Source organism: Alosa sapidissima, chromosome 1 (assembly GCF_018492685.1).
Source record: "Alosa sapidissima isolate fAloSap1 chromosome 1, fAloSap1.pri, whole genome shotgun sequence".
In the NCBI taxonomy this organism is placed as follows: Eukaryota; Metazoa; Chordata; class Actinopteri; order Clupeiformes; family Clupeidae; genus Alosa; species Alosa sapidissima.
Genome location: NC_055957.1, coordinates 3,525,401 through 3,551,384, shown reverse-complemented (window position 1 = coordinate 3,551,384; position 25,984 = coordinate 3,525,401). Strand labels below are relative to the sequence as shown.

The following is a 25,984-nucleotide window of genomic DNA, read 5'->3' as shown; positions in this document are numbered from 1 at the left end:
GGAGTGTGCCAACCCATGCCGACTGAAATGGAGTGTTTGTGCTGTGCAGAGTGGGATAAAATACTGCCATCGATGGTGGGCAACGCTCCCGAAGAGATGCTGCATGATGTCTTTGCGCCTGGCAGCGGTGCTTTGCCGGTGCTATGCCCGAAAATAGTTCCAAATCTAAATTGGTCTAGTAAATCCCTTCGTGTTAATTTGCATTGATATTTGTACTCGATGTGAATGTACAGGTTACGAGAAATAATTATAAAAAACCTTGAGTTATTTGATTCACTTTTGCCACGACATGCTAGCTAGAATCGCCAGATTACAGCGACTACGCTAAGATAAAGATAACCGGGCCGTTTCTAGATTAGGACAATGGCTGGGTCTGCTATAAAATGCTTTGGCTCACTCATCCAACTCTAGGGACTGCGGGGAGTGACCCAATTTCACCTAGGGGTGGCGTATTCCTTTAAACAATGCGCCCAGGGGTGTGGCAATTAAAACATAAGGTGTGGTCTGGCGCATGATCTAAAAATCGCTATCTTACACCATCTAAAAAGCATTACTGACCAAGGTCTCGCATCCAAGCAGATCCCTTCAAATGATAGACTTTATTGATCCCCAAGGGGAAATTCAAGGGTCTCAGTAGCATACAGACATCACACACAACATGCACTTACAGCAGAAATGCGCCGCTGACTATGAAAATACTGATGCGCTGTTTGAAGTTGCGTTGCTTGCTGTTAAAGGAAATGACCGATGTCATTTTCATTGGTTGAATGTTACGCCCAAAACACACCAATGACTGATTAAGAAACATAAGAACTTCCTTTTTGTGCCAAGCGAATGTGGACTGGACAAACCCCTAAATGTTTTGAAGCTATTCGCCAGGGACCATACGTTTTAGATCGCCAAGATTGGGCCGTGTGTGTGTGTGTGTCAGACTATGTGAGTGAGACGTTTGAGAGATGTTCATGTATTCCATTTCCATATGTTTGCAATAATGGCTTTCTTCTATAATTTCTTGGTTATATGAAATTGATGTTTACACACCGTGTATTCTTATAGTTATGGTAACTGTTTTATATTGATAGATAGATAGATAGATAGATAGATAGATAGATAGATAGATGGATAGATAATTATATGTAAATACTAATGGCGTGCGTGTGTGCGTGCGTGCGTGTGCGTGCGTGCGTGTGTGTGTGTGTGTGTGTGCGTGTGTGTCCATGCATCGCCTCAGTTGTCGTGTAAGCTGGAGCGTGAGTTCCGGTGTGTGGAGCTGGCGGAGCTGATGACTCAGAGCGTGGTGACGCTGGCCATCCGCTACGCCTCGCGCTCCCGCCGCATGGCCCTCGCCCAACGCCTCAGCGAGCTTGCCCTCGAGAAGGCCAATCAGGAGCAGGCACAGCAGGAGGAGGAGGAGGAGGAGGAACCAGACTACGCCAGCCACAGCGCAGGGTGAGTGGACACATTGTGGTGCTTTGAGATCTGTAGCTTTGATCTGTAGCTTTGTTCCGTTAAGGACTGGAAGAGAGACAGTAGGACTGGTTGCCTTTGTCGGTGCCCTTTGGTCTGTAAACTTGCACAGTTGAACTTTCACTGCTTTGGACAAAAGCGTATTCCCATACCCATAACCATAAACTTGCTCGGCTTTACCTGCGTACGTCTTCACACAAGGCGCTTCAGCAATAGATTTCATTGAAATACCGTGAGCTTCATTGAACACGGCTGTTGTCACGTTAGCTGATTGTGATTAGCATAAACCATTATTGCCTAATTACCGATCACTCATTAACTATTTTTTTCAGTGCGCCAGTCTGCATTATATTTTGCAATAATAGTCAGTGTTTCCCCTAGAAATTTTTCCAGCAGCGGTGCTGTTGATCGTAGGAAGCCCCCCCCCAAAAAAAAGAGAAACATTTGAAAAAATGACTAAAAAAATCCTTAAATTGTGACTTCTGGTGGATTTTGTGAAAGAAATGGACAGATTGAGTTACAAATTATGACATAACCATCAACACAAGCATTTACAAAGCATGATTATTGCAGTACTTGAACAGGATTATTCATGTTTTTCTTTCACCTTTTTCATTTACATTATTAGTATTAGCCTCTGTACACTGTAGGCCACTGTACAAACTATTACTATTGAGAATATACAGTGCTGTGCATAAGTTAAGACATTTATTTATTTACGATACATGATACATTCAAAAATAATTGATGTCCTATTATTTTTTTTAATTAAGGCATTAAGACAAAGGGCAAAACATGTTTTTTTTTTTTATTCCTCCCTTTAGCCAATTTCAGCATGGGTGTCTTAACTTTGGCACAGCACTGTATAAACTATATAGACTTCTCTTTCATGTCATTACACTGTATTGGTGCTGTGCAAGTCGAAATGAGTGCCTGTCACTTTAATGCCGTGACGGCCCTAGGAGGCTGGCTTGATTCTCACGGTTTTAAGCACTCAATAGCAGCGTTGTTGTGCATGGTGCATAAGAATATGTGGATGAAATGAATTATGTTTTCCATGTCATTTGGTAAAATAAATGCTCAAACTCGAGGAAATTCTATCTTGGATTATAGGAGATACGTGTCTTGTATCATTTCTATAATTTTGGTGAGCTCTACAGGAATTACAAACTATCTCCAGATGTAAATGGTTGCGTATCCTATTACTGAAATTCATTTAAACCCACCAATAGGCTAGCTAGACCTTAGTTTCACAGCTTAGGTATGTTAGCAACACAGGGCTTGAAAGCATTGCCTGCATCACAAACAAAATTGAAACAATGCGTGGAATTTATCTGGGAATAGGCTACTTGGGCGAGCTATCTCGCTGGCGTGTTTAATTTGGTTCCTTGGTTAACATAATGTAGGCTACGTTTTTTTGCACAAAATTGCGTCTGCTAATAAACTTAAACATAAACACAAACAAGCGTGATCTCCTGTGGAATCCCTGACTGCGCCTTCAACGTTAGCCTACTATTATTTGTTGACATCAAACCTGAACGGCAGCTGTTCCTGAAGTTCACTTGCCGCTGATGCTCCGATTTTTTTTTTTTTATTATTTTTTTTTTTTTAGTCGCACTTTTGAAAAATTAGGTCGTACTCTGGAGCCCTGGTAATAAATAAATATATATATATATATATATTATATTATATTATATTATACAGGTACAGACACAGTGGAGACGAGTGGAGAGGAGCGAGACACAGCCACAGCCGAACGCCCCAGCAGAACAGGCACGAGGAAGAGGAGGAGGGTCAAGAGGAGGAAGAGGCTCAGGAGGAGCAGATGGAAGCCGAGGAAGCAGCAGAGAGCCAGAAGCCACGTAAGGCAGCCATTTTGTTTCCCATCATGCACCTGACATTGTCCAGAATTACAGCCTCAAACTTATCGTTTCTCCCACAGTTTTTAAATGTGTACTTAAAGGTGCTCTAAGCGATGTTGGGTAACGTCACTTCTGTTGACGTTCAAACAAAACAGAGAGCTAGCTCGCCCCTCCCTCCCGTGCAATTGAAACTCTCATGAATGCGAATCTCGTCGGTGAATGGCTGGAAAAGTTTGTTTCATGGTCCAGGCTGCACCAGGCTGTTTTTCCGTTTTTGGAGCCTGGGCTGTCTACAGAGACAGTTTTTTTTTTTTTTTTTTACAGTGTATTCAGGGGACAGGCAGCTAGCGGATGGTGAGGAGATGTTTGCTGTATGTGACAAAAAAGTGACTTTGAAAAATACATAGATTATATGTGTCTCCAGTCATCTTTTAATTTAGTTGGAAGGCCACCATAACCTGCTCAATGTATTCCCCCCCAGGTTTGAATCCCTTCAAGAAGGGACCAGCATCTCCTGAGAAAGCCTCTCCTAAACCTGGTGAGTGCCTAGCATTGTCACACGTAGACCCTGTCTTACACTGTTAAGTATTTAACAAGACACATGTGTTAACAGTGTGACGTCAAATTATGTTGTATTGATTTGCTCAACATTTTCTTTGTCCTAGTTTCTACAGCAAGCAAGGAGGGAAGGGTGAATCCTTTCAAGGTTAGCTGAAAGCTCAGTTGTTTACATTTGTCTTGTTGATGTAGTTTTAATGTATTATTTATTTACGTTGTGTGCTTTTTTGTTTGTTTGTTTGTTTCTGCAGGTGTCTTGTCCAGGGAAGCCGTCCGCTTCTCCCGCCGGGCGGGCAGCAAACGTTCTGGATACCATGACGATGTCCAATCGCAAGCCCTCAGCATCGGGCACCACAGGGTCCAAGCAGAGTAAATCGCCCGTGTTGAAACCCCTCGTGCCCAGACCCAAGTCGAAGGTATTACACTCCCTTGGAATGCTCTGGAGAACCCTTACAGGCTGTAACATGCTGCCACAAACTAGAATTATGTCAATATTAAGTACTAAGATGAGGCAGAGGGCTGGCTAGCATGGACTAGTTGCACGAAAGGATCTCGGTGAGCGTGTTTGTTTCCTGTGGAGCCAGGTGTGTTTGAGCCTGCCGCTATTCTGAATGTAATTAGTGTCTACACGTCCTTCTTTATCGTAACGCGCTGATTCACTAGGTGCAACACCCAACCGGGTCCGTGTAGACACTAATTACATTCAGCATAGCGGCAGCTTCAAACACACATGGGGGGTATTCCAAGTACGTGGTTTAGTGAAAAACCTGGGTAAGTGAACTCATAGTAAGTGGTAAACCTCCTACAACAAGAGCCCTATGGTATAGTTTTGTTAGGAGAATGAAGCCATACAGCTCTTCTATTAGGAGGTTTACCACTTACTATGAGTTAACTTACCCAGGTTTATCACTAAACCACATACTTGGAATACCCCCCAGGATCCGAGAGCCTCTCGTGCAACTAGTCCATTCCCTCGAGTTTCATTACAGTACATTTTACATTTATTCATGCAGCAGGCACTTTTATCCAAAGCAACTTACAAAATGATGAATAACATTCAAGCTACATTGCAAAGGAGACCTTAAGTAACAATGAATACTACTACAGTAAGTACTAAGAATTAGTCAGTGGTGGGTAGAATACTGAAAATCTACACTCAGGGCTTAAATTTCACTGCGGGATTGCGGGTATTGCGCATAATTTGTTCAAGTCCCGCAACTCTAGCCATCATAATGCGAGAAATTCCCGCATACACGTTTACAGCCTGTCTGATGACGTTAATATAATCATGAAGTGGCGTGAATGCGGTGCTATTGACCGGACAGATCAACTACCGAGTTGAATTGAACATAGCCTCATGCAGACGCAGACACACACACACACACACACACAGAGAGAGAGAGAGAGAGAGAGAGAGAGAGAGAGAGAGAGAGAGAGAGAGACTTTGTGCTTACGCAAATAGGCTGCGCAACCATGGCAAACTTTTACATCTGGAAAGAGCTCCTTGGTAACTATCCTGCTAGCTCCGGTCACGTCAACACTTGATCCCAGAAAGATTGTCTTCGACTTGTTAGTTTTTTGAACATTTATTCTATCTAATGACATAGAAAACATAATGATTTGCATCCACATATCCTTATGCACTATGCACAACTTTTATTCACTAGCGACAAGCCTAAAACCGTCAGGCTGAAGGGAGGCTAATTACTCTCACGTATTTTCTTATTGTGTGACAGGCACTCAATTACACCTACTCATCACCAATGTACGCTCAATTAGACCTACACACCACATTAAAAATATGCCTAAGTGTTATAGGTTAAACGTCAAAATGAAGCATTCATATTACTAAATATGTTTAACTACTAGTAATTACTAGTAAAATGCTATACATTAAAAAATACATTATTAACTAAATACACTCTATATGAATTTAAAAATATATGAAATAGAAACATATCACATAAGCCATCATTTTCAGTGTGTGTTTGTGTGTGTGTGGAGAGAGTCAAGCAGAATCTAGGATGTCCAGTGTTGTGAATGATCCCACTACAGTATATATTACTGATGACGTCAGGGTGGGGGGGGCACCAAAATCAAATACATTTTAAAAAAAGTATCGAAGTAGTATCGAAATCGCAATTCTTGACTTGGTATCAGAATCGACTCCCCCCTCCCCCCAAATTGTGTAAATCCCCCCTACATGAATAACCTAAGGGGGGAATTCCCCCCCACCCATTTTGAAAAATGAATTTTAAGCCCTGACACTCAAGAAAAAGTACAAATACTCCCTTCAAAAATCACTTGTACAAGTAAATATTCACATCTGAGAAATCTACTCAAGTAAAAATAAAAAAGTACTTTGCCAATAATATACTTTAATATTATTTTCCACACTTCTGTAACCATTAAGTGGCTACGGATTGAAAAGCAGTTGCTTCCAATCCATTGCCAGCTGATTCTTCTGCTTTGCATTGCTAGAAGTCTGTTTGTAACTTCACCATACAGACAATGTAACCTAAAAACAATATATATATATATATATATATATATATATAGCTATATAATATACCTATATTTAGGCTACATGTAGCCTAGGCATGTCCACTTGGACAGAGCGACAGCGTAAAAGTGTTTCAGTGTCTGTGTCATCTAGCTTTTGCATTCATTTTGTATACACGTAAATATTTAATTTACTTATGTGTTCAAAGCATAGACTGTAGGGTTCAAAGTTACATGCAGTGTTGGGATAAGGTGTGCATCATTCATCATGTTTACCTCCTGATTCAGACCTACAGTATGACAGATGCTAGTAACAGTCAGTATGTTTTCTTACTTAAAGCAGTGTACACCAGGTTCCAAATTATTATGCAAATTGGATTTAAGTCATAAACATTTATTTTTTTGTTTTTCAATTAAACTCAATCATTGAAATCAATCTGACACCCGTGATGATTAGTTTGCCAGGTGAGCCCAATCAAAGGAAAACTGGAAAACTACTTAAAAAAGATGTTCCACATTATTAAGCATGTCACAAGTTTCAAGCAATATGGGACAGAAAAAGGATCTCTCTGCTGCTGAAAAGTGTGAAATTGTGCACTACCTTGGACAAGGTATGAAAACATTGGAAATTTCCTGAAAACTTATGCGTGATCATCGTACTGTGAAGAAATTTGTCGCCGATTCAGAGCACAGGCGGGTTCGTGCAGACAAAGGCATCATAAGGAAGGGTTCTGCCAGACAAATTCATAGGATTAAGAGAGCAGCTGCTAAAATGCCATTGCAAAGCAGCAAACAGTTGTTTGAAGCCACTGGTGCCTCTGGAGTCCCGTGAACCTCAAGGTGTAGGATCCTCAAGAAGTTTGCAAGTGTGCATAAACCTACTATTCTAAATAGAAACGGTTGCAGTGGGCTCAGGAACACATGAAGACTAATTTTCAAACAGTTTTGTTTACGGATGAGTGCCGTGCAACCCTAGATGGTCCAGATGGATGGAGTAATGGATGGTTGGTGAATGGCCACCATGTCCCAACAAGGCTGAGACATCAGCAAGGAGGTGGCGGAGTCATGTTATGGGCCGGAATCATGGGGAGAGAGCTGATGGGCCCCTTTATGGTCCCTGACGGTGTGAAAATGACCTTGGCAAAGTATGTAGAGTTTCTGACTGACCACTTTCTTCTGTGGTACAAAAAGAAGAACCGTGCCTTCCGTAGCAAAATCATCTTTATGCATGACGATGCACCATCTCATGCTGCAAAGAATACCTCTGGGTCATTGGCTGCTATGGGCATAAAAGGAGAGAAACTCATGGGTGTGGTCCCCATCTTCCCCTGACCTCAACCCTATTGAGAACCTTTGGAGCATCATCAAGCAAGAGATCTATGAAGGTGGGAGGCAGTTCACATCCAAGCAGCAGCTCTGGGAGGCTATTCTGACATTCTGGCAGCTCTGGGAGGCTATTCTGCAAAGGCATTAAAGCAGACACTTTCCAAGAACTCACAAGTTCAATGGATGCAAGAATTGTGAAGGTGATATTAATGAAGGGGTCCTATGTTAACATGTAACTTGGCCTGTTAAGAGTTTTTTGATTTGAAATAACTTTTTATTTAATTTATATCACCTCCTAATGCTGCAAATTCAACAAATGACCATTTTTAGTTCTTTACAACCTATACAATGTTTTGAAACGCTGTTGTGCATAATCATTTGGAACAGTGCATTTTGAGTTTTTTTATTTAAAAAAAAATACTGTTATCATTGGGAGGTTTGTTCAGTAAAATTTGAATTAAACGGATGAGGACTTGGAAAATTATACTGACTGTCATTTGCATCAACTATTTAGGAAAATCTGAAAAAAAACAATGTCATTTACACAATAATTTGGAACGCACAAACGCGAATGAAAGATGGTAACGGGAGAAAAACATGTTCTAGTTCAGCTGCTGCATAAGCAGTTTATTGATGGACCTTGTTTTGCATGGGTGCTGACTGATCGCAGAGTTCTGTTCGGAAGATGTGGTGTCATTTTGTACTTGTCCTTACCACTGCCCATGCGTGCGCCTCAAAACCTCACAGAACGTAACATGAACAGAACATGCTGCGGGGCATCTAAATAGTATAAGTAAGTAAGTATGTATATATACTATTTTGTATCCCGTGAGGGAAATTTGGTCTCTGCATTTATCCCAATCCGTGAATTAGTGAAACACACACAGCACACAGTGTACACACAGTGAGGTGAAGCACACACTAATCCCGGCATCAACAGCAGCGCTCAGGGAGCAGTGAGGGGTTAGGTGCCTTGCTCAAGGGCACTTCAGCCGTGCCTACTGGTCGGGGTTTGAACCGGCAACCCTCCGGTTACAGGTCCGAAGTGCTAACCAGTAGGCCACGGCTGCCCCATGCATCTAAATATGCTAAAGCTACACTCTGGGGCATCTAAATATGCTAAAGCTACACTCTGGGGCATCTAAATATGTTAAAGCTACACTCTGGGGCATCCTAAATATGCTAAAGCTACACTCTGGGGCATCTAAATATGTTAAAGCTACACTCTGGGGGCATCTAAATATGCTAAAGCTACACTCTGGGGGCATGAGCATGGGACTCATGAACATGCCCCCAAACTGTAGCACTGTACTGTAGCTGCTTGGCAGCTCTAGCCGTTGGCTGAAGCAACTCGAGCTAGGTAGCCAATTGTTTAGGTTTTTTTTTTTTTCATACCGACAGTTCCTTTTCCTTTATTTTCGAATTTTCCTTTAAGGAGAGTGGCCGTGGGTTTACATGACCGTAATGTAGGAATGGAGCCCTTATCTGTCAATTTTCGACATACTGGATACCCATTTAATGCAAAGGGGGTACCCAAGTTCATCAAAAACCAACAAAAAGGGTCATGCTCCCAGTAGCAAAAAACGGCATGATTCCAAACCTTGCGGGCGGCGTGCATTGGCAAAGACTCCGTTCTCTGCATTGTTAGTCAGAGTTCATCAAAATGAAATTGGAGCTGTTATTTTAAGGTAGAAGAACTGCACTGTGTTGCTTTGAGGAGCACTGCATTCATTCACACCAACAATAATTCTAACGATGACGGCAAAAAAAAATCGCTATTGCTCTAGCTAATATGAATGACCACATCCATGCGTAAGCAGTAATGATAACAACAGGGAGATTGATGTCGTTGGGGATTTACTTTCAGGGCAATTTTGAGAACAATAAAAAGCTGACAGCCCATCAGAATCCATAAAAATCACATCTGTCAACACGAGGAGAGACTTTTCTTTTCGTTGGTTAGTGTGGACGATCAGTTATAGTTACCGTTACCTGTATATGTATCGCTTCTGGTGTGAACGGTCCTCTGCTTCGGCTTCAGCTGTGTGTGTGTGTGTGTGTGTGTGTGTGTGTGTGTCAGACCCAGGCCACGCTGCTGCAGATGAGCTCCAGGGCTGGAGGCAAGAAGGCGGAGGAGAAGGGCAAGGAGCCCTCTGCAGAGAGACTAAAACAGGCAGAGGACGCTACACCTCCTGCCTCTGCTGGAGACAACCAGGAGAACTGCAGGTATACACACGCACACACTGTATTTTGGTTGCATTTTGCATTATAGACCATAAACGTGTCCTCAGCCGTCCTGTAACCATGACACCAGTGCTATTGTGTGCTGTAAGCTCACTGTGTAGACCGATGGGGAAGGGCCAGTAATCACCAGCTTGTGGCTTTGTGTTGTATTCCAGGAGCACACATACAGAGCATGGTATACCTTCACTACTCAATTTTGCATAATTTTAAAGATGACCCCAGAATGTAGCACTGTAGTTGCCTGGCTGCTCTAGCTGTTGGCTGCAGCAACTCAAGCTACAACAGTTCTCGGCGACCTCGAGAAACAGATGTAAAACACGGCCGGTGTTCTCCCTTAACGTGCTCATTCACTAGGTGCAACACCCAACTGAGTCCGTCTGAAGTTGGGACGTTTATGCGTCGGCTGAAAAGCCTTCCAGGAAGAGCCTGGAATATAGACCACTGCTGCAAGCTGACGCTTGAGACTCCTCTCGTGTGTGTGTGTGTGTGTGTGTGTGTGTGTTGGCTCTGATCCCTAACAGATATTTCAGGTTTCTGGCAAACAGTTGCCGCAAATTTGCGGCAAGGTCATATTTTCACATGCAAGTTAGGTTTCTGGCAAACGTTGCGGTTAACTTTTGGCAATGTTGTAGCAAAGTGTGGTGGTAAATCACTGACGACTGTATTTGCTTTGCTGGAAGTTTGCCTCTAGTGGCCAACGTTGGCAAACTTCTGGCAGTATTTTCTAGTGAACTCATTCGTTTGCTGCAAATCTGCCGCCAACACTTTTTTCGGTAAGGGATGCTCTGCCGAAGGCCATGCGGCTGAAACGTCGGCATGATTGTTCTTGAAATAAACTGGTGAAATAGAGACGAGTCTAGTTCTGTGAATATTGTGTGTGCACTGCTACCTCATCACCTCTGGGTAGTTGGTGTGGCATCTACCCAATGTTGGTTTAACTCCACACACAAAAAACTAAACTGGGAATCAAAATGTGTGTGTGTGTGTGTGTGTTGGCTCTCTGTCTGTGAGCAGGCCGAAGACAGGCTTCCAGCTGTGGCTGGAGGAGAACAGAAAGAGCATCCTGGCCGATGACCCCCACCTGGAGGAGACCGCCATCATCAAAGAGGCTATGGGCCGCTTCAGGACCTTATCTGCAGACGAGAGGCTGGTGAGTGACCGTGTGTGTGTGCCTCTCTTCTGTCTCCAGCCTTAGGCTATGCTCCCTTTTCATACGAAAATGGATAGGTCTGTTTCATATGTTAATCCGTTAAGTCTGCGTCCGTAAGATTGAGGTGATGAAATGAGTGCAGAGTACAGACCGAAGGCTTCTTCCATATCCGTTTTTAGCGTTAAGCACAGATGAGCCTTGATTCTTTGTTTTCTTTTTATCTACATAACCAACAAGGTTTTAGCTGCTGTGTGCACCCTCCGGTTACAGGTCCGAAGTGCTAACCAGTAGGCCACGGCTGCCCGGATTGGTTGAATAGCGTTCGATGCCGTTGTATATTTTCCCAATATAGCACGGCTGAGACCGCATTTCATTCTATATTAATGCGCTTAGAATGCATAACGGTTAAAACTCAAAGTTGCTGAGCAACAATTCCGATAAGAATCTACTAGCGGTGGAACTATTCTATGGGGACTCCCCGGAAGAAGGGACATTTGTAGATGAAATAGCTTTTAAATTTCATGATTTTTTTTTTATTTTGTATCAATTTTTAATGTCCTTTATAAAAGCAATAAGCCCCTTGAGGCCGTTCTATATCGAGAATATAGCACAGCTGCTAACAACAACCCCTCAGCTGTGCTATATTCACAATATTAGGGCTGTCACTTTACGTTCGAAAATCGATTGCACAATCGATTGGACCAACCAACACAAGTTTCGAAAACTAAAATAGGTAAATAATAAAAATAATACTCCTCTCCTCAGGAAAATTGAAGAGGATTTCAAACGCTGGTCAAAACACCCACTCACACTCATCGGAAGAATAGCCGCCGTCAAAATGAAAATTCTCCCTCAGATTAACTACCTCTTCTCCATGATCCCCACTACTCCCACAGACCTTTCTCCATGATCCCCACTACTCCCACAGACCTTTCTCCATGATCCCCACTACTCCCACAGACCTTTCTCCATGATCCCCACTACTCCCACAGACAATTGGTTTAGAACTCTCAATTCTATTGGAAAGGAAAAAAACCCAGAATATCACTCTCAACACTGCAAAATAAAAAATCACATGGCGGCCTTGAGGCACCAAACTTCCATCACTACTTCCTGGCAAATCAGTTACAATACCTAGTTAAATGGATCAACATGCAAAATCACAATTACCCATGGCTTGAACTAGAACAAAACCAATGTACAGATATCAGAATAGCAGACCTCCCCTTCTACTCAGAATCAATAAAAAAATCCAACTTCTGCCAACGCATTACCATCAATTCAACTCTGACAGCCTGGTGGAAAACAAACCAAATCACAAAATCATCACTAGCACTAAACAGGTACACCCCACTCTGGCACAGTCCAGTGTTCACATTACAGAATAAACCTTTCCACTTCTCCACATGGGCACAAAAATGAATCTCACATCTTCACCACATGTTTGACAACCACCAATTCATGTAATTCGATACACTGACACAGAAATATGGGGTTGGGAGAGAACAATTCCTTCAATATCAACAGCTTAAACTTAAAATTTAAAGATAAAACAAGCCTCACCAACAACACATTACAACCATCTGAACTTGTAAAAAAAATTATGAAAATTTAATAATTTCAAAAAATTTACCTCCCAGCTATATACACTGATCACAAACCTAAAAACAACAATAACACTCCCAATAACTAAGTGGGAAAATGACTTGGCCTTCTCTCAACCCTGATTATTGGGAGCAAATCTGCAAGAACACATTTTCCATGACCACTAACACAAATTTACAGCTTATACAGTATAAAGTCATTCATAGATCTCACATCACTCAAAGTAAAATGTTTAAAATGGGCTTAACAAACACATATATTTGTTAACAATGCACTTTAGGTAGCACAGACGACTATCTGCATGCCATGTGGCTCTGTCAACCTGTCCACTCTTTTTGGGTCACAATCAGTGAGGCACTATCTAACATCCTGGACTCCAGAATCCCATCATCTCCAACACTCTGTCTTCTTAATGACATTTCTGAAATCCACATTACGCAACACTTCAAAAAAATCTTGCTCATCTCTCTAACTGTCGCTAAGAAAGTAGTCCTCCAAAACTGGAAATCAAAGAAATCATGCCATATCAATCACTGGAAAAACTTAATCACAGAATATATTACAATAGAAAAACATCATGCACATAGAGAGAAGCAAATGTCAGCCTTTGAAAACACCTGGTCTCCCTTTCTATCATTTTTAAATTCAACAAAACCATAACCCCAAGCTCTCCCCCCTTTCCTTGCCCCCTTCTCTGTCTTTATCTATCTGTTTATTTGTTTGATTGAATTGATTGGTTGATTGTTTGATTAATTAATCAATTGATTGATTAAACTTAATTTATTTATTTTATTTAACCTTATTTCCTCCTGCTAAAAAGAAAATTCCCTTTACGCACCGGAAACCGCTTTTTCAATCGGCTGCTGTGCTGCTGGTGTTTTGCCAAAAAAATTGAGGACAACGCGATCAACCTGTGCGACATGTGAGATACGAGTGATAGGCCCTAAGAACTTGAGGAGTTCGATATGGAAGCACTTCGGGGTTTGGGTATATCAGACTATGGAGAAGGACAAAGCGGTATGCAAACTGTGCAGTCGTGAGTTCTACGTAGGGGAAAATTTGTTTTACATTTCTAATTGTAAGCGCAGCCACGTTGAAGCCTGCAGTAATGTTTTTCAATGATGTTATGGCAGTCCACTCTGCTTATTGTTTTTCGAGAATGTTGCACTCCTTGTTTGTCATTGTGCACGAAACTTCACGCCATTGTGCGTCTTCAAGCGCCGCCTTTTACGTTCGTCCTAATGCCTGTTAGTTGTTCATGGATTGTCCTATATTTGGCGTTGAAAATTGAAACGTCTTTAGACATGAAAAATCGATTTTACAATCGATTCAATGAACAATTATGTCTCAAGAATCGAACAGGATTTTTTCACAAAAGTGACAGCCCTACACGATATAGAATCGCCTCTTGGGGCTTACTGCTTAAATATATATTAGCCTATAATTGCTATAATTGAGTTACTGTAAGGCTATATGTTTATTGTTAAGCTTATTGAATAACTTCCTGATAGAGAAGACAAACCATTTTATGGAATGATTCATCATCATATGAAATTTGCAACGGTGTGACTCAAACAGTCTTTGCAGCATAAGTGACATTGCACTCTGTCTGCCACTCATTGTCTAGCTGTGTGGCATTCAGAAACAACGTTCAATTCGGACCATTAGCCTATCGCTCGTTTCAATTTGGGACCTTGTAGTTGGAATTGTCGTTTGTTTATTCAAAGTCTCAAGTCCAAAGTAGCCTGGGCTATTCGAAATTGCGAATTTTATGCAAGCAAACTGCATACAGGGAATCTTTATTGTTGATGCCAGACATAAGTCCGCTTACCCTCTCCGCCTCTGGTCCTGCGCTGTGTTGTGTGAGAGGGGGAGTGGCTACAGTAGACCAGAGAAAGCCAATGTGGGCTTCTTTTAGCGATATACTTAACAATATATTTTGCATTACTTATCCAAACAACGTCAAACTTGGCACTGCACGTAATCGTGCCCTGCCAGGTTTGAAATCAATCGGAGGAACGGTTCGAGCAGTGGAGGTTGCTGCTCTTTGGAACAGGGGAAGCTCTGATAAAAATGGTCAATTATTAAATTAATATGATTAAGGTGCTATATTGTTCTTTGAGGGCAAAAATTATCCCCAAACCCAGAATAGACCAAACAGTAGGCTATAGAGTGGGCATGGCAGCCTGGGGGGAGTTTAGGCTAGCCTTCTAGAGTTATTTCTCTGTGTACGTTCATCTGCCTTGCTGTTTTATTTTTAATCTCCCCTGGTGGGCTTTTAAAATTCAAGTAAACATTAGCATAATATAGCCTACACCGTTATCTAGCGCGCTACCTAACTTTAGCCTAAATACACAACTGAAACAAAAGCAAATCACAAACTCTGTAACTCCACATTACGGTTTCATTTACAGTATGCTATTTACAAAGACAAATAGAAATCGACTGTGTTGCTCACAAATTATGAGAATTTGAGCTGCAACTTGCCTTGCCTCTTGACTTCACCTGCCAACAACGTTAACGCATCCCTTGAACTTGAACCACTTCCTGTCAGATTGCGATATATGCTGTCAATCAAAAAGAGTCCAGCCTCTATGACGGTTCCTCCAATCATCATACAGAAGCTCGGCGTCCGGGCCATCCCACTGTCCCATTCACTCCCAGAGACGCCGGGCTTTCCTGGAAATGACGATTTTGTGGCGCTTGTCCAATAAACGTGTAGCTTTTCTGCACTGAGATCAGCCAACTCTGTAGTGCCATTGAAAGTCCAGTGAAGCCGAGTGTCTATGGGTTTTTTGCATGTTTTTTTTGATGGATCGTGTCGTCACAGCAATGTACAGTATAACGGGTGCGAAATCACGATAAATGACCGGCAAAACCTTATTGCTGAACAAGCTAGCCATGAAGATGAACATGTTTTCAGCATGTTCTAGTTGGAATAGTAGACTAGAAGCTAATGTAATAGTGTTATTTGATGTGATTTTCCGTGATATTTTAGAGGAGGCTGAGCTTCCCCTGTAGTCTTAGCGCAATCACCTCTGGGTTCGAGATACATGCGAATAACAGACAGACAAACAAACACAGACAGATGTTCCTGTAATTTATAGATACGTCATGGAAATTTGATCAAGTCTATTCCAGACATGGAAAGTCAGGGAATTGTATTATTTGTGGAGCAAAGTCATACGTGGCTACTCTGAAATCCTTGGTCGGTATATTGTACGATTCATTCTATAGTAGGTCATGGGAATTCAGGTTTTTCGTCGGGGAGAAGTCATGGAATTTTACATCTGACGTGGTAACTCTGTAGTTAAAGCCAGCAGGTGATGAATAAGGCAGTGATGCAGAGTGAAATGGGGCTTAAAGTATAGTAAGTAAGTGTAAGTATCAATACTCTTTTGATCCCGTGTATAAGTATATATACTCTTTTGATCCCGTGAGGGAAATTTGGTCTGCATTTATCCCAATCCGTGAATTAGTGAAACACACTCAGCACACAGTGAACACACAGTGAGGTGCAGCACACACTAATCCTGGCGCAGTGAGCTGCCTGCAACAACGGCGGCGCTCGGGGAGCAGTGAGGGGTTAGGTGCCTTGCTCAAGGGCACTTCAGCCGATCCTACTGGTTGGGGATTCGAACCGGCAACCCTCTGGTTACAAGTCCGAAGTGCTAAGCAGTAGGCCACGGCTGCCCCAGTAGGTAGTGATGTTGCAAAGTAATATGGGGCTTAAATGAATTCAGTATTAACTGTGCGAAGTAAAACGCTAATTGGTGTTGATGGTCTGTGCTGTGCTGTGCTGTGCTGACCGTAGACAGTGTGTGCTGTGGTTTGCCTGTGGTGGCTGATCTAATCCATACAGTAGTCCCGGTCTCTGGTTCTTTAACATGAATCATCAGGATGCTCTTTCACAGCATCAGTGTCACTCACAGTGCTAATTATCATATCACATTTGAGCGTGTGAGTGTGAGTGTGTGTGTGTGTGTGTGTGTTCACAATAGCACATTGACGTGTGTGTGTGTCACGAGGGATCCGTGTGTGTATGAGGGAGGCATTCGTGACCCAGCATCTAAAAGGCCACTCAGCCACTAGCAGAATGGCACTCGAGATGTTGAGGAAAGGGGACGTGTGTGTGTGTGTGGAAGTGGAATGCCTGTTGCTTGGGAACCCGTTCTGTGAGCGCTGGTGTGTGTGTGTGTGTGTGTGTGTGTGTGTGTGTGTGGGGATCGCTCATTGATCTTATGCTAATGAGGAGGCGGCGCCCCGAGGATAGGTGTGGGGGGTGTGGGGGTGTCACAAACAAGAGGGATCCATGGAAAGCAGGCTCTCGTGTGTGTGTGTGCGCCTCTGTTGCGATTAGTCACCATCCTCGGCTCTGGTGTGTGTGTGTTTGTGTGCCTCAGCTGCTATGAGTCACCATCCTCGCGCTGCTGTGTGTGTGTGTGTTTGAGCGAGGAGGAAGGACTGCGGTTTAGGGCGGTTTGAGTGAAAACCACTCTGTCAATAGTGATTACATGCAAATGACTGCCATTTTTTAAGAGTGTTTGTGTGTGTTTGTGCGTGTGTGTTTGTGTGTGTTTGTGCGTGTGTGTGTTTGTCCGTGTGTTTGCGTGTGTGTGTGTTTGTCCGTGTGTTTGTGCGTATGTGTTTGTGCGTGTGTGTGTGTTTGTCCGTGTGTTTGTGTGTGTTTGTGCGTGTGTGTTTGTGTGTGTTTGTGCGTGTGTGTGTTTGTCCGTGTGTTTGCGTGTGTGTGTGCGTATGTGTTTGTGCGTGTGTGTGTGTGTTTGTCCGTGTGTTTGCGTGTGTGTGTGTTTGTCCGTGTGTTTGTGCGTATGTGTTTGTACGCGTGTGTGTTTGTCCGTGTGTTTGTGCGTATGTGTTTGTGCGTGTGTGTGTGTGTGTGTGTGTTTGTCCGTGTGTGTGTGTGTTTGTCCGTGTGTTTGCGTGTGTGTGTGTTTGTCCGTGTGTTTGTGCGTATGTGTTTGTGCGTGTGTGTGTGTGTGTGTTTGTCCGTGTGTTTGTGTGTGTTTGTGCGTGTGTGTTTGTCCGTGTGTTTGTGCGTATGTGTTTGTGCGTGTGTGTGTGTGTGTTTGTCCGTGTGTTTGTGCGTATGTGTTTGTGCGTGTGTGTGTGTGTTTGTCCGTGTGTTTGCGTGTGTGTGTGTTTGTCCGTGTGTTTGTGCGTATGTGTTTGTGCGTGTGTGCGTGTGTTTGTCCGTGTGTGTGTGTGTGTGTGTGTGTGTTGGTCTCATGTTTGCGTGCGTGTGTGTGTTGGTCTCATGTTTGCGTGTGTGTGTGTGTGTGTGTGTGTTGGTCCGTGTGTGTGTGTGTGTGTGTTGGTCTCATGTCTCTCTCTCTTCCTGCAGTCCTGGACAGAGAGAGCGAAGGGAGAGGTGGGGGAGGTGAAGAAGAGGAAACGAGAGGAAGAGGAGGATGTCGGGGAGGAAGGAGAAGAACGTGCGGAACAACAAGTCGGCGCAAAGAAAAAGAAACCTCTGGACACGTCAGCCAAACTCTCCGCGTTCGCCTTCAACAAAGACTAAACAACCCACTGTACATTCATTTAAACTGAAGTGGCTTTTTGCGTTGTCATTACCTCATTCAGGTGTGTTATTTCATACCTAATGTAGATTGTGGGTGGTCAAACAAAACACTTTGGTGTACCAGAGGTTTTTCTATTGTTAAGTTTATCTCTGGAGGTGGAGTACACCATTCGTGCTGGACTTTTACGAGTAAAATATTATTCAAAACTGGCTGGCAAACGGTCATCCATTGATATTTGGTATACGGTTTTGATAATGCTGTTTTTGTATGTTTGTAATCTGTTTTGTAACTTTTGTAATGTCCCTTTTAACTTGTGTTGTCTTAAAATAAAAAAAAAAAACTTGAATGAAACTGTTTAAGATTAGCTCATGTCATGTGAAATTGACCCCGACCCTAAAATGTATGATTTATTAGGCAAGATGTTGATCTCTAGCATAAGTGGTAGGCAGAACAGGACGGGACAGGTGAGGAAAGTAAATGATTTCCAGTGCTTATGAAAGTGCAGTTCCCCCTGGGGTCAATACCCTGCCCCTGGCTGGATGGATATGAGGGGTGAGCATCGGTCATTGTGTCCAACACAGACTTCATCCCTTCACTAATGATGAACCCTTCCCCAAATAAATGTAGGCCATGGTATAGACGGAAATAAAAATGTAGTCCTACCCAATGTGGAAAAGGAAAGATGGCACTCTGGGGCTTAGATATATACAGAACTGTACTCAAAATTCAAAATTGACACACTGATGATGGGCTAGGCCCGAAACATTTGTCTGTTTTTGTTTTTCATGGCCTGTAATGCTGTCTCGGCACTATGAATACAGTTTTGTATACATCTCAGCCCCTCAGTGCAATCTTTACTTTGCTACTACCTGACTGAACTCTTGTCTTGTTGTTACGCACCGGGCATATCAAAATGTTCACATGAGAGGAACAGACGCCACCTCTAACCACAGGCCTACCCAATGCACACACATTCCCCAGATAGACCAGTTGGAAAAAATGTTTTATTGCAAATGTCTAACAGGTTTGTCTGGGTTCTTCTGAGCAAGGCTGCACAACTGGAGTGAATGGGTGGGGATGACCTGATATATAGCCTGCATGATCTGTTGTGCCAGATCTACCATACAGCTTGTTTTCGCCTGTGTTGTATTTATTATATCGGAGACTATTCATTCGGAATGGGTCATGCTGGAAAACTACCTATTTCCTTTGTGATTGCCTCTATTACATTGTAACACTACAATCGTATATACCATATAGTATACTCATTATAACCATATAGTATACTCATTATAAATGGAATCAAAATGAAGCGACCCACATCCCAATTACATTTTTCTGATGTCATCCTATGGTTGCCGAGTGACACTGGAATGAGTTGACAGTCATATTCAATTTTGCAGTGGTGTCTTACTTTTTTCCCCCAGACCAGGTAATAGGCCTACATAAATATATATTTTATTCATATTCATTGGAGTTCATAATTGTAAATAGCCTATAATATTTTGTCATTTAAATATTTTATATGTTTAATCTTTTTAAACACCTACCTTTTATGATTTACATTGTATTAGTGGGTTGTAAGTCTCTAATTAGGTGGCTTGTGTCTGTAGGCTATTTGGAAATGAGATATGCATATGATGATATGCATAGAATGTTTGATATTGAACTACCAGCAAATAAAGCCAAGCAACTCGAAGACAACCTGTCTTGGATCGCAGAGCAGTGTCATGCAATATTCATTTCTGGTGAGCAGTTGATAAGGAAACATGACGTGAGCTAACTGATGGCTAGAAGGAGGCTATGTAAAAGTTTGCCAATAGTTGATATAGCCTCTTACTCATTTGTACAGAGCCCCTAGGGGACATGAGCAAAAAAAAATCTAAAGTTTAGTTTCCTGTGCGCACGTGAAACTTTCATGTGAAAAAGTTTTGCGTGCGCACACGAAACTTTCATGTGCTCACATGAAACTTTCAGGTGCGCACATGAAAGTTTCACATGAGCACATGAAACTAAACTTTAGATTTTTTTTGCTCATGTCATGTTACGGGCTCCGTACATTTGTCATTATTTCATTTCATTTGTCATTATTTTCGTTTCATTTGTCATTCTTCCTTTGCACAAAGGAGGTTCTGTAGAAGACTTGAATAATTACCGTCCTATCTCGAAACTTCCTTGTTTGGCAAAAATTCTAGAGAAGCTGGTGAACAAACAGATAAAAGAGTTTTTATCTACATTTAATATTTTAAATACTTATCAGTCAGGTTACAGATCGGGACACAGTACTGTGTCAGCTACCGCTAAAGTTGTAAATGACATTGTTCACGCCTTAGATAACAAGATGGTCTGTGCTGCTCTTTTTATTGATCTATCAAAAGCCTTTGATACTGTGGACCATAGGTTACTTCTAAAACGCCTTAAAATTATAGGTTTTGATGATCGGTCATGTAATTGGTTCAAGGACTATCTAACGGATAGAGTTCAAGCTGTGGTTGCGGATGGTCATCAATCAAGCCACAGGGTTCTATTTTAGGTCCTATTTTATTTTCTCTTTTTATTAATGATTTTAGCTCTGGGATTGTTGAAAGTAAGATTCATGTATTCGCTGACGACTAGCCTGGCGGGCCATCCTATATCATTGAAATGTATAGTCTGGAATCGAACCATTCACCTCGCTTAATCCAAGGGGCGGGCAGAGAATGGTCTTTCAAACTGCCTAGGCATGCAATAGGCCAGCGCTACGACCATATCCGTATCCGGTCGGAAAAACGGCAAATACATCCTTCTTCGAAAGGAATGACTTAAGTGCATTGTGTTGCTCTACTTTCAAAGAAAAGCACAAGTCCAACTCCTCCAAAGTTGACGCCAACGCCGATTCAAACAACCGCTATTCGTTCGCCATAGCCACCTTCCTTGTTGTTCACCGTCGCAGGACTGTCGTTATCCTGTTAAGCCCACCTTAAGACTCTCTAACAAAACAGAGCGCTGTGATTGGATGAAGTCCACGGTGTCAGCCAATAGAAATCCCTATGGTTTGATACTAGACGTACAGGCTGAGCAAATTAATTTGCCGCCGCTAGGGTGCGTCTAGATTTCTAGGCTAGCTGACGACACTATCATCTATAGTGGTGCGATACTGTAAAATTTGGTTTCGATCCGATACCAATTAAATATAGGGCCAGTATTGTCGATACCGATACCAATACTGATATTTGTAACTAAAAGCAGTTTATATACTTTTATGTAGGGGCCGAACAGTGTGTTATGATTTATGACATGAATAAAACATCAATATGCTAATGATTTTATGATTCCCATTGTTAATAATTTACAAACATTTCAGCAACAAAACATTGCAAAGCGGCCATGCAAGATGTGAAAGGAATGGTTTGCTTGACTGTAGGCTTGACAGGAACAATGCATTTTGAACAAATCGAGAGATATTGGAAGTGAACTGGAATTAAAGTATCGATCCCATCACACTGGTATCGATCCGATACCAATACCAATGTTGGTATCGATACTATCGATATTTGGATCGATATGCCCACCCCTAATCATCTATTCAATTGCCCCTTCTGTTGAACTAGCCTTGGCAAACCTGCAATCTGATTTTAATGTTATCGAACATGCGTTTATTGATCTTAAACTACTACTTAATCCTAAAAAGACAAAGTATATGTTGTTTTCAAGGTTGTCGTCTCCTCCTCCACCTGATACCGCTATTTAACCTTAAACGGAACTTCGATTGAAAGAGTTTTAAATTATAAATATTTGGGCATTTGGATAGATAATGTGTTGTCTTTCAAGTATCACATCTCCGAACCATACGCGTAGATTACGGTGGGGACGGGTGGGATATGTCCCCACCACTATTTATAATTTGAATTTTGTCCCCACCACTTCTAAAAATGTGCAAACCAATTGCGACCGAAAAAATCCCCACATACTGAAATCATCGAGTCTAAACCATGCGATAGGCGTGCACAATGACATCCTCACAGCATGCACAGCTGCCTAGATATGTGTGGATCGAGTGTTGCGTGGTTAAGGTTTTTTAACATCCGCACCCACCCAACCCTCCAGTCATGTAGCCTAATGCCTGCTAGAGTTGACTGTAGCTCGGAATGCAATCGGTTGCCATAGTAGGCTATCCTAAAATCCAGCGATAAAACAAAGCATGAACTCATGAGCGTCGGTCTGCCCTAGGCTATATGTATCCTCTGATTGTAATGTTTACAGGCTATCTAGGCGATATTTGTAACATTTATTTTGTATTTGGCCTGTTATAAAATCATATAGGCCTATTGAACAATGTAAACACATTGTGAACCCCAAAGTTGGAGACATGCATATAGACATTGCTGCAAATTTAAAACAGGATGGCTAACTGTACAGGGGAGTGCTTTAAACTTTAATTAAAACTGTAAACTTTAATTACACCTTTGTGTTCGGTAAGGTCTGCTGTTTATTCTGATATATGGTTTGTCATGTGTTGAGGGAAAGTTCGCGAAGCCAAGATGAATGGTTAGGGAGACGGGTGCAGAAAATAGGCTATGATTAAATTAAAGTTAGGCTACTTTTCTCGCGAACCGTTTACCACAACAACTAACCACCAACATCGTTTAAAAGCTGAGAAAAAGCTCGTTCGTGTGATTCATGTCTGTGATGAATAGGCTACTTCGCAAGTAGTTCAGCAAATTTGGGTGGGACCGAAATAGGCTACCTTACAGAGCAGCAGATCAGGGCTGGCATATCGGCTCTGATGTAGGACATTGATTTAAATGCATCGCTTCACTACCCAACACGCGAACAAGAAAGAAAAGAAAAAAGAAACCAATGAGCTTATGTCGCGATTTCCGATAGGCCCAGGCCTAGAGAAAAGACAGCTATGGTAACCTAACAATTAGGATTTGCTTTGCCTACTCTGCTGTTTGGTTGTCCCAAACTTTGAGACGACCCATACTCGCATTAACTGAATCTTATCAACCCGAACTGCGATGTTCCAAACAGAGTGACAGGATGCAATGCCTAATAATCTCACTGCCTACGGCATAACTGATACAGTGCGCCTAGGCCTACTGTTAAACACCTGAAAAATATTAAGCTGCTGTTTTCTTTTCATGACGAGCACTAGGCCTACGCTTGAATGATTTATGACTGAATGGAACGTTGCGTTTTTAAGCGCCAGAACTGTTTATCACGTGACAAAGTTTACACCAACCATCATGTTCTAATGTAGGCCTATCCTTATGTTGAGATGTCCATTCTCTTTGCCCTAGGCTATCATTTGTGTGTGAAGCATGTTTCAATTAAGACAATACACAAGCTATTTTTATTGTTGTATTGAATGATTTCATGAATGAATTGTACGAAAAGTGCGTAGGCTACAGAATTTAAACATTTTCCCGGGGGGTGATACCCCCCCCCCCCCCCCTTTACTGTATGATCCACACCCCCTCTCACAAAACACTTCTGACAGCTGATCTGCTGACCTGCATCTCTCAAGTCTGTCTGTAACCTAGGCAATGAAACTAAGATAATTCACTGTTGGGTTTTTAATCTTCTTCTTCACCTTTATTTATTCAGGGGGGTCAGTTGAGAGCATACACATTACCTGATTACATACACAATATACAACAACAATATAAAGCAACAATCATAGTTCACACATACAAACAGTCTGCACAACACAGTAATAAGGTTTCTAAAACATTCCAAGGAAACCAAAGTTTCCAATTTCAGCGCATGTTGTAAATCATTCCATTTTTTGGCAGAATAAAATTCAAAAGCTGTTTTTCCTAATTCCGTTCTAACATGAGGGACAGTCAAGGTTAGGACATTTTGTGAACGAGTGCGCAGATTGCAAGATCTAACGGAAACCAAACTAGTCAAATATTGAGGTAACATACCAAGTAAAGCTTTATAAATAAAAATCATGCAATGCTCTCTTTTTGCAGGTAATGATGGCCATCCAACCTTTTCATATAAAACACAGTGATGAGTTGAGTTCTAAACCCATCACCAGTGATAAAACGAAGTGCAGAATGATAAATTGCATCGAGGGGTTTCAGTGCGGAAGAGGAAGCATGCATGTAGATAACATCGCCATAATCCACAACAGATAAGAACATGGACTGAACAAGTTGTTTTCTACAACTTAAAGTAAAACAATCTCTATTCCGGTAAAGAAAGGATAATACTTTCAGTTTTCTTATTAGTTCGGACTCTGATCATTATTATTTGGGGGGGGCACGGGGCCCCATCAGGACTGCCTTTGCAGGGGCCCGGGATCTTGTGCTACGCCCCTGCCTACACCATCCTCAGGGGACTCGGAGAAGACCCACGAAGGCAAGGACTTTTCAAAACTCCGTGGAGAGCCGCGACAGCTTCACTAAAGGCTACCAGGAGAAAACCATTGGTAAGGACCTTTATAAGACAGCTGAAAGTGTTTACAAACAGGACATTTCCATGTCTCACCTTAAGAATGGAAAAAAAATCACAAGATTCCTGTTTTTCCTCCTTCACATTAAGTGTGATTGATTGCTGTGGCAATACTGGTGACGGCCATGAGCCAAGACAACTAAAATGTCGTTCAGTGTGCACTGTCTTTTGTAGGCTATGACTTGAATGACTGAAGTCTAACTAAATCGGTATTTGTCACTGCGTCTCCCCATTTCAATGACCTTGTAGGCTATATAAATATTTCGGTCATAATACTGAAGTGCCCAAAATTCACGAACGCTGATAAAACTGTCTGACCGTGTCGTTGCCCAAGACAATGAGTAGCCTACCGCGAGCATCAATCAACTCCGAATTACTAGTTGCGGCGGCAACCCTCATCCGCTTACATGAGCACAGTAGGCTACGTGACGTTCTGCGCCTGGCCAACCAATAGCGCCTCTTATGGATTAGCCCGTGTTTATAAAGCCACAGGGTAAAGATGCCTAGAGTTGGACACAGACTGCCCTGACAGCGGTGGAGATCTAGCAGGTGGCTGCCACGGAACACAAGCTTCTTCCGACAACGCATTTGAAGGTAACAAAGAAAAGTTAGTCGTGAAGGGCAGCTGCGAAACAAAAGCTATGGACCGATCCAAACAGAAGCAACTTCTTAATCAGAATGAAAAGCAAACGACGTCAGTAGGTGATAGTTCAGTAAATGGACATTTTGACGGGGTGACGAAAATGAAAAGCCGCGCCGGCTTACCTCTGGCGGGGTCCGGGGAAACGAGTGGCCAGTCATCCGGTGCCATCGAGAGTTGGAGGGAAGAACGCACCCGGAGTCTGGAGGACAATGAGATGAGCTTGCCAAGTATCGCTTCTGCCTACACGACCATCCTCAGGGGACTCGGAGAAGACCCTCAAAGGCAAGGACTTCTCAAAACTCCGTGGAGAGCCGCGACAGCTATGCAGTTCTTCACTAAAGGCTACCAGGAGAAAATCATTGGTAAGGACATTTATAAGACAGCTGAAAGTGTTTACAAACAGGACATTTCCATGTCTCGCCTTAAGAATGGAAAAATTCACAAAATTCCTGTTTTTTTGCTTAACATTAAGTGTGATTGACTAAGACTCCTTATAAGCGCAATGAATGTGGACAGGGATGGATTCACTTAACATAATATTGAATAATTATCATATTTAGCCTAATGGTCTTTCTGTCCGTGTTCTTTTTGCATAGTCAGTGTAGATTTCCCCCCAAAAATCTGATCAGTTGAAATGTGG

At 42.3% G+C, this 25,984-nt stretch overlaps 2 protein-coding genes across 2 annotated transcripts in view; both read left to right on the top strand.

Moving 5' to 3' along the window:
* Positions 1-18,578, top strand: part of wdhd1 (WD repeat and HMG-box DNA binding protein 1) — a 37,033-nt gene extending 18,455 nt beyond the window's left edge. The window contains 8 exon segments of the mRNA XM_042087068.1: positions 1,232-1,449; positions 3,172-3,329; positions 3,811-3,867; positions 3,995-4,035; positions 4,139-4,303; positions 9,796-9,941; positions 10,974-11,109; positions 18,080-18,578. Of these exon segments, the coding sequence (XP_041943002.1) occupies positions 1,232-1,449; positions 3,172-3,329; positions 3,811-3,867; positions 3,995-4,035; positions 4,139-4,303; positions 9,796-9,941; positions 10,974-11,109; positions 18,080-18,256 (1,098 nt within the window). The 3' untranslated portion in view covers positions 18,257-18,578.
* A 6,618-nt stretch (positions 18,579-25,196) lies between these two features.
* Positions 25,197-25,984, top strand: part of gch1 (GTP cyclohydrolase 1) — a 21,635-nt gene continuing 20,847 nt past the window's right edge. Inside the window, exon 1 of the mRNA XM_042087273.1 lies at positions 25,197-25,706. Within this exon, the coding sequence (XP_041943207.1) occupies positions 25,343-25,706 (364 nt within the window). The 5' untranslated portion in view covers positions 25,197-25,342. The remainder of the gene's footprint in view (positions 25,707-25,984) is intronic.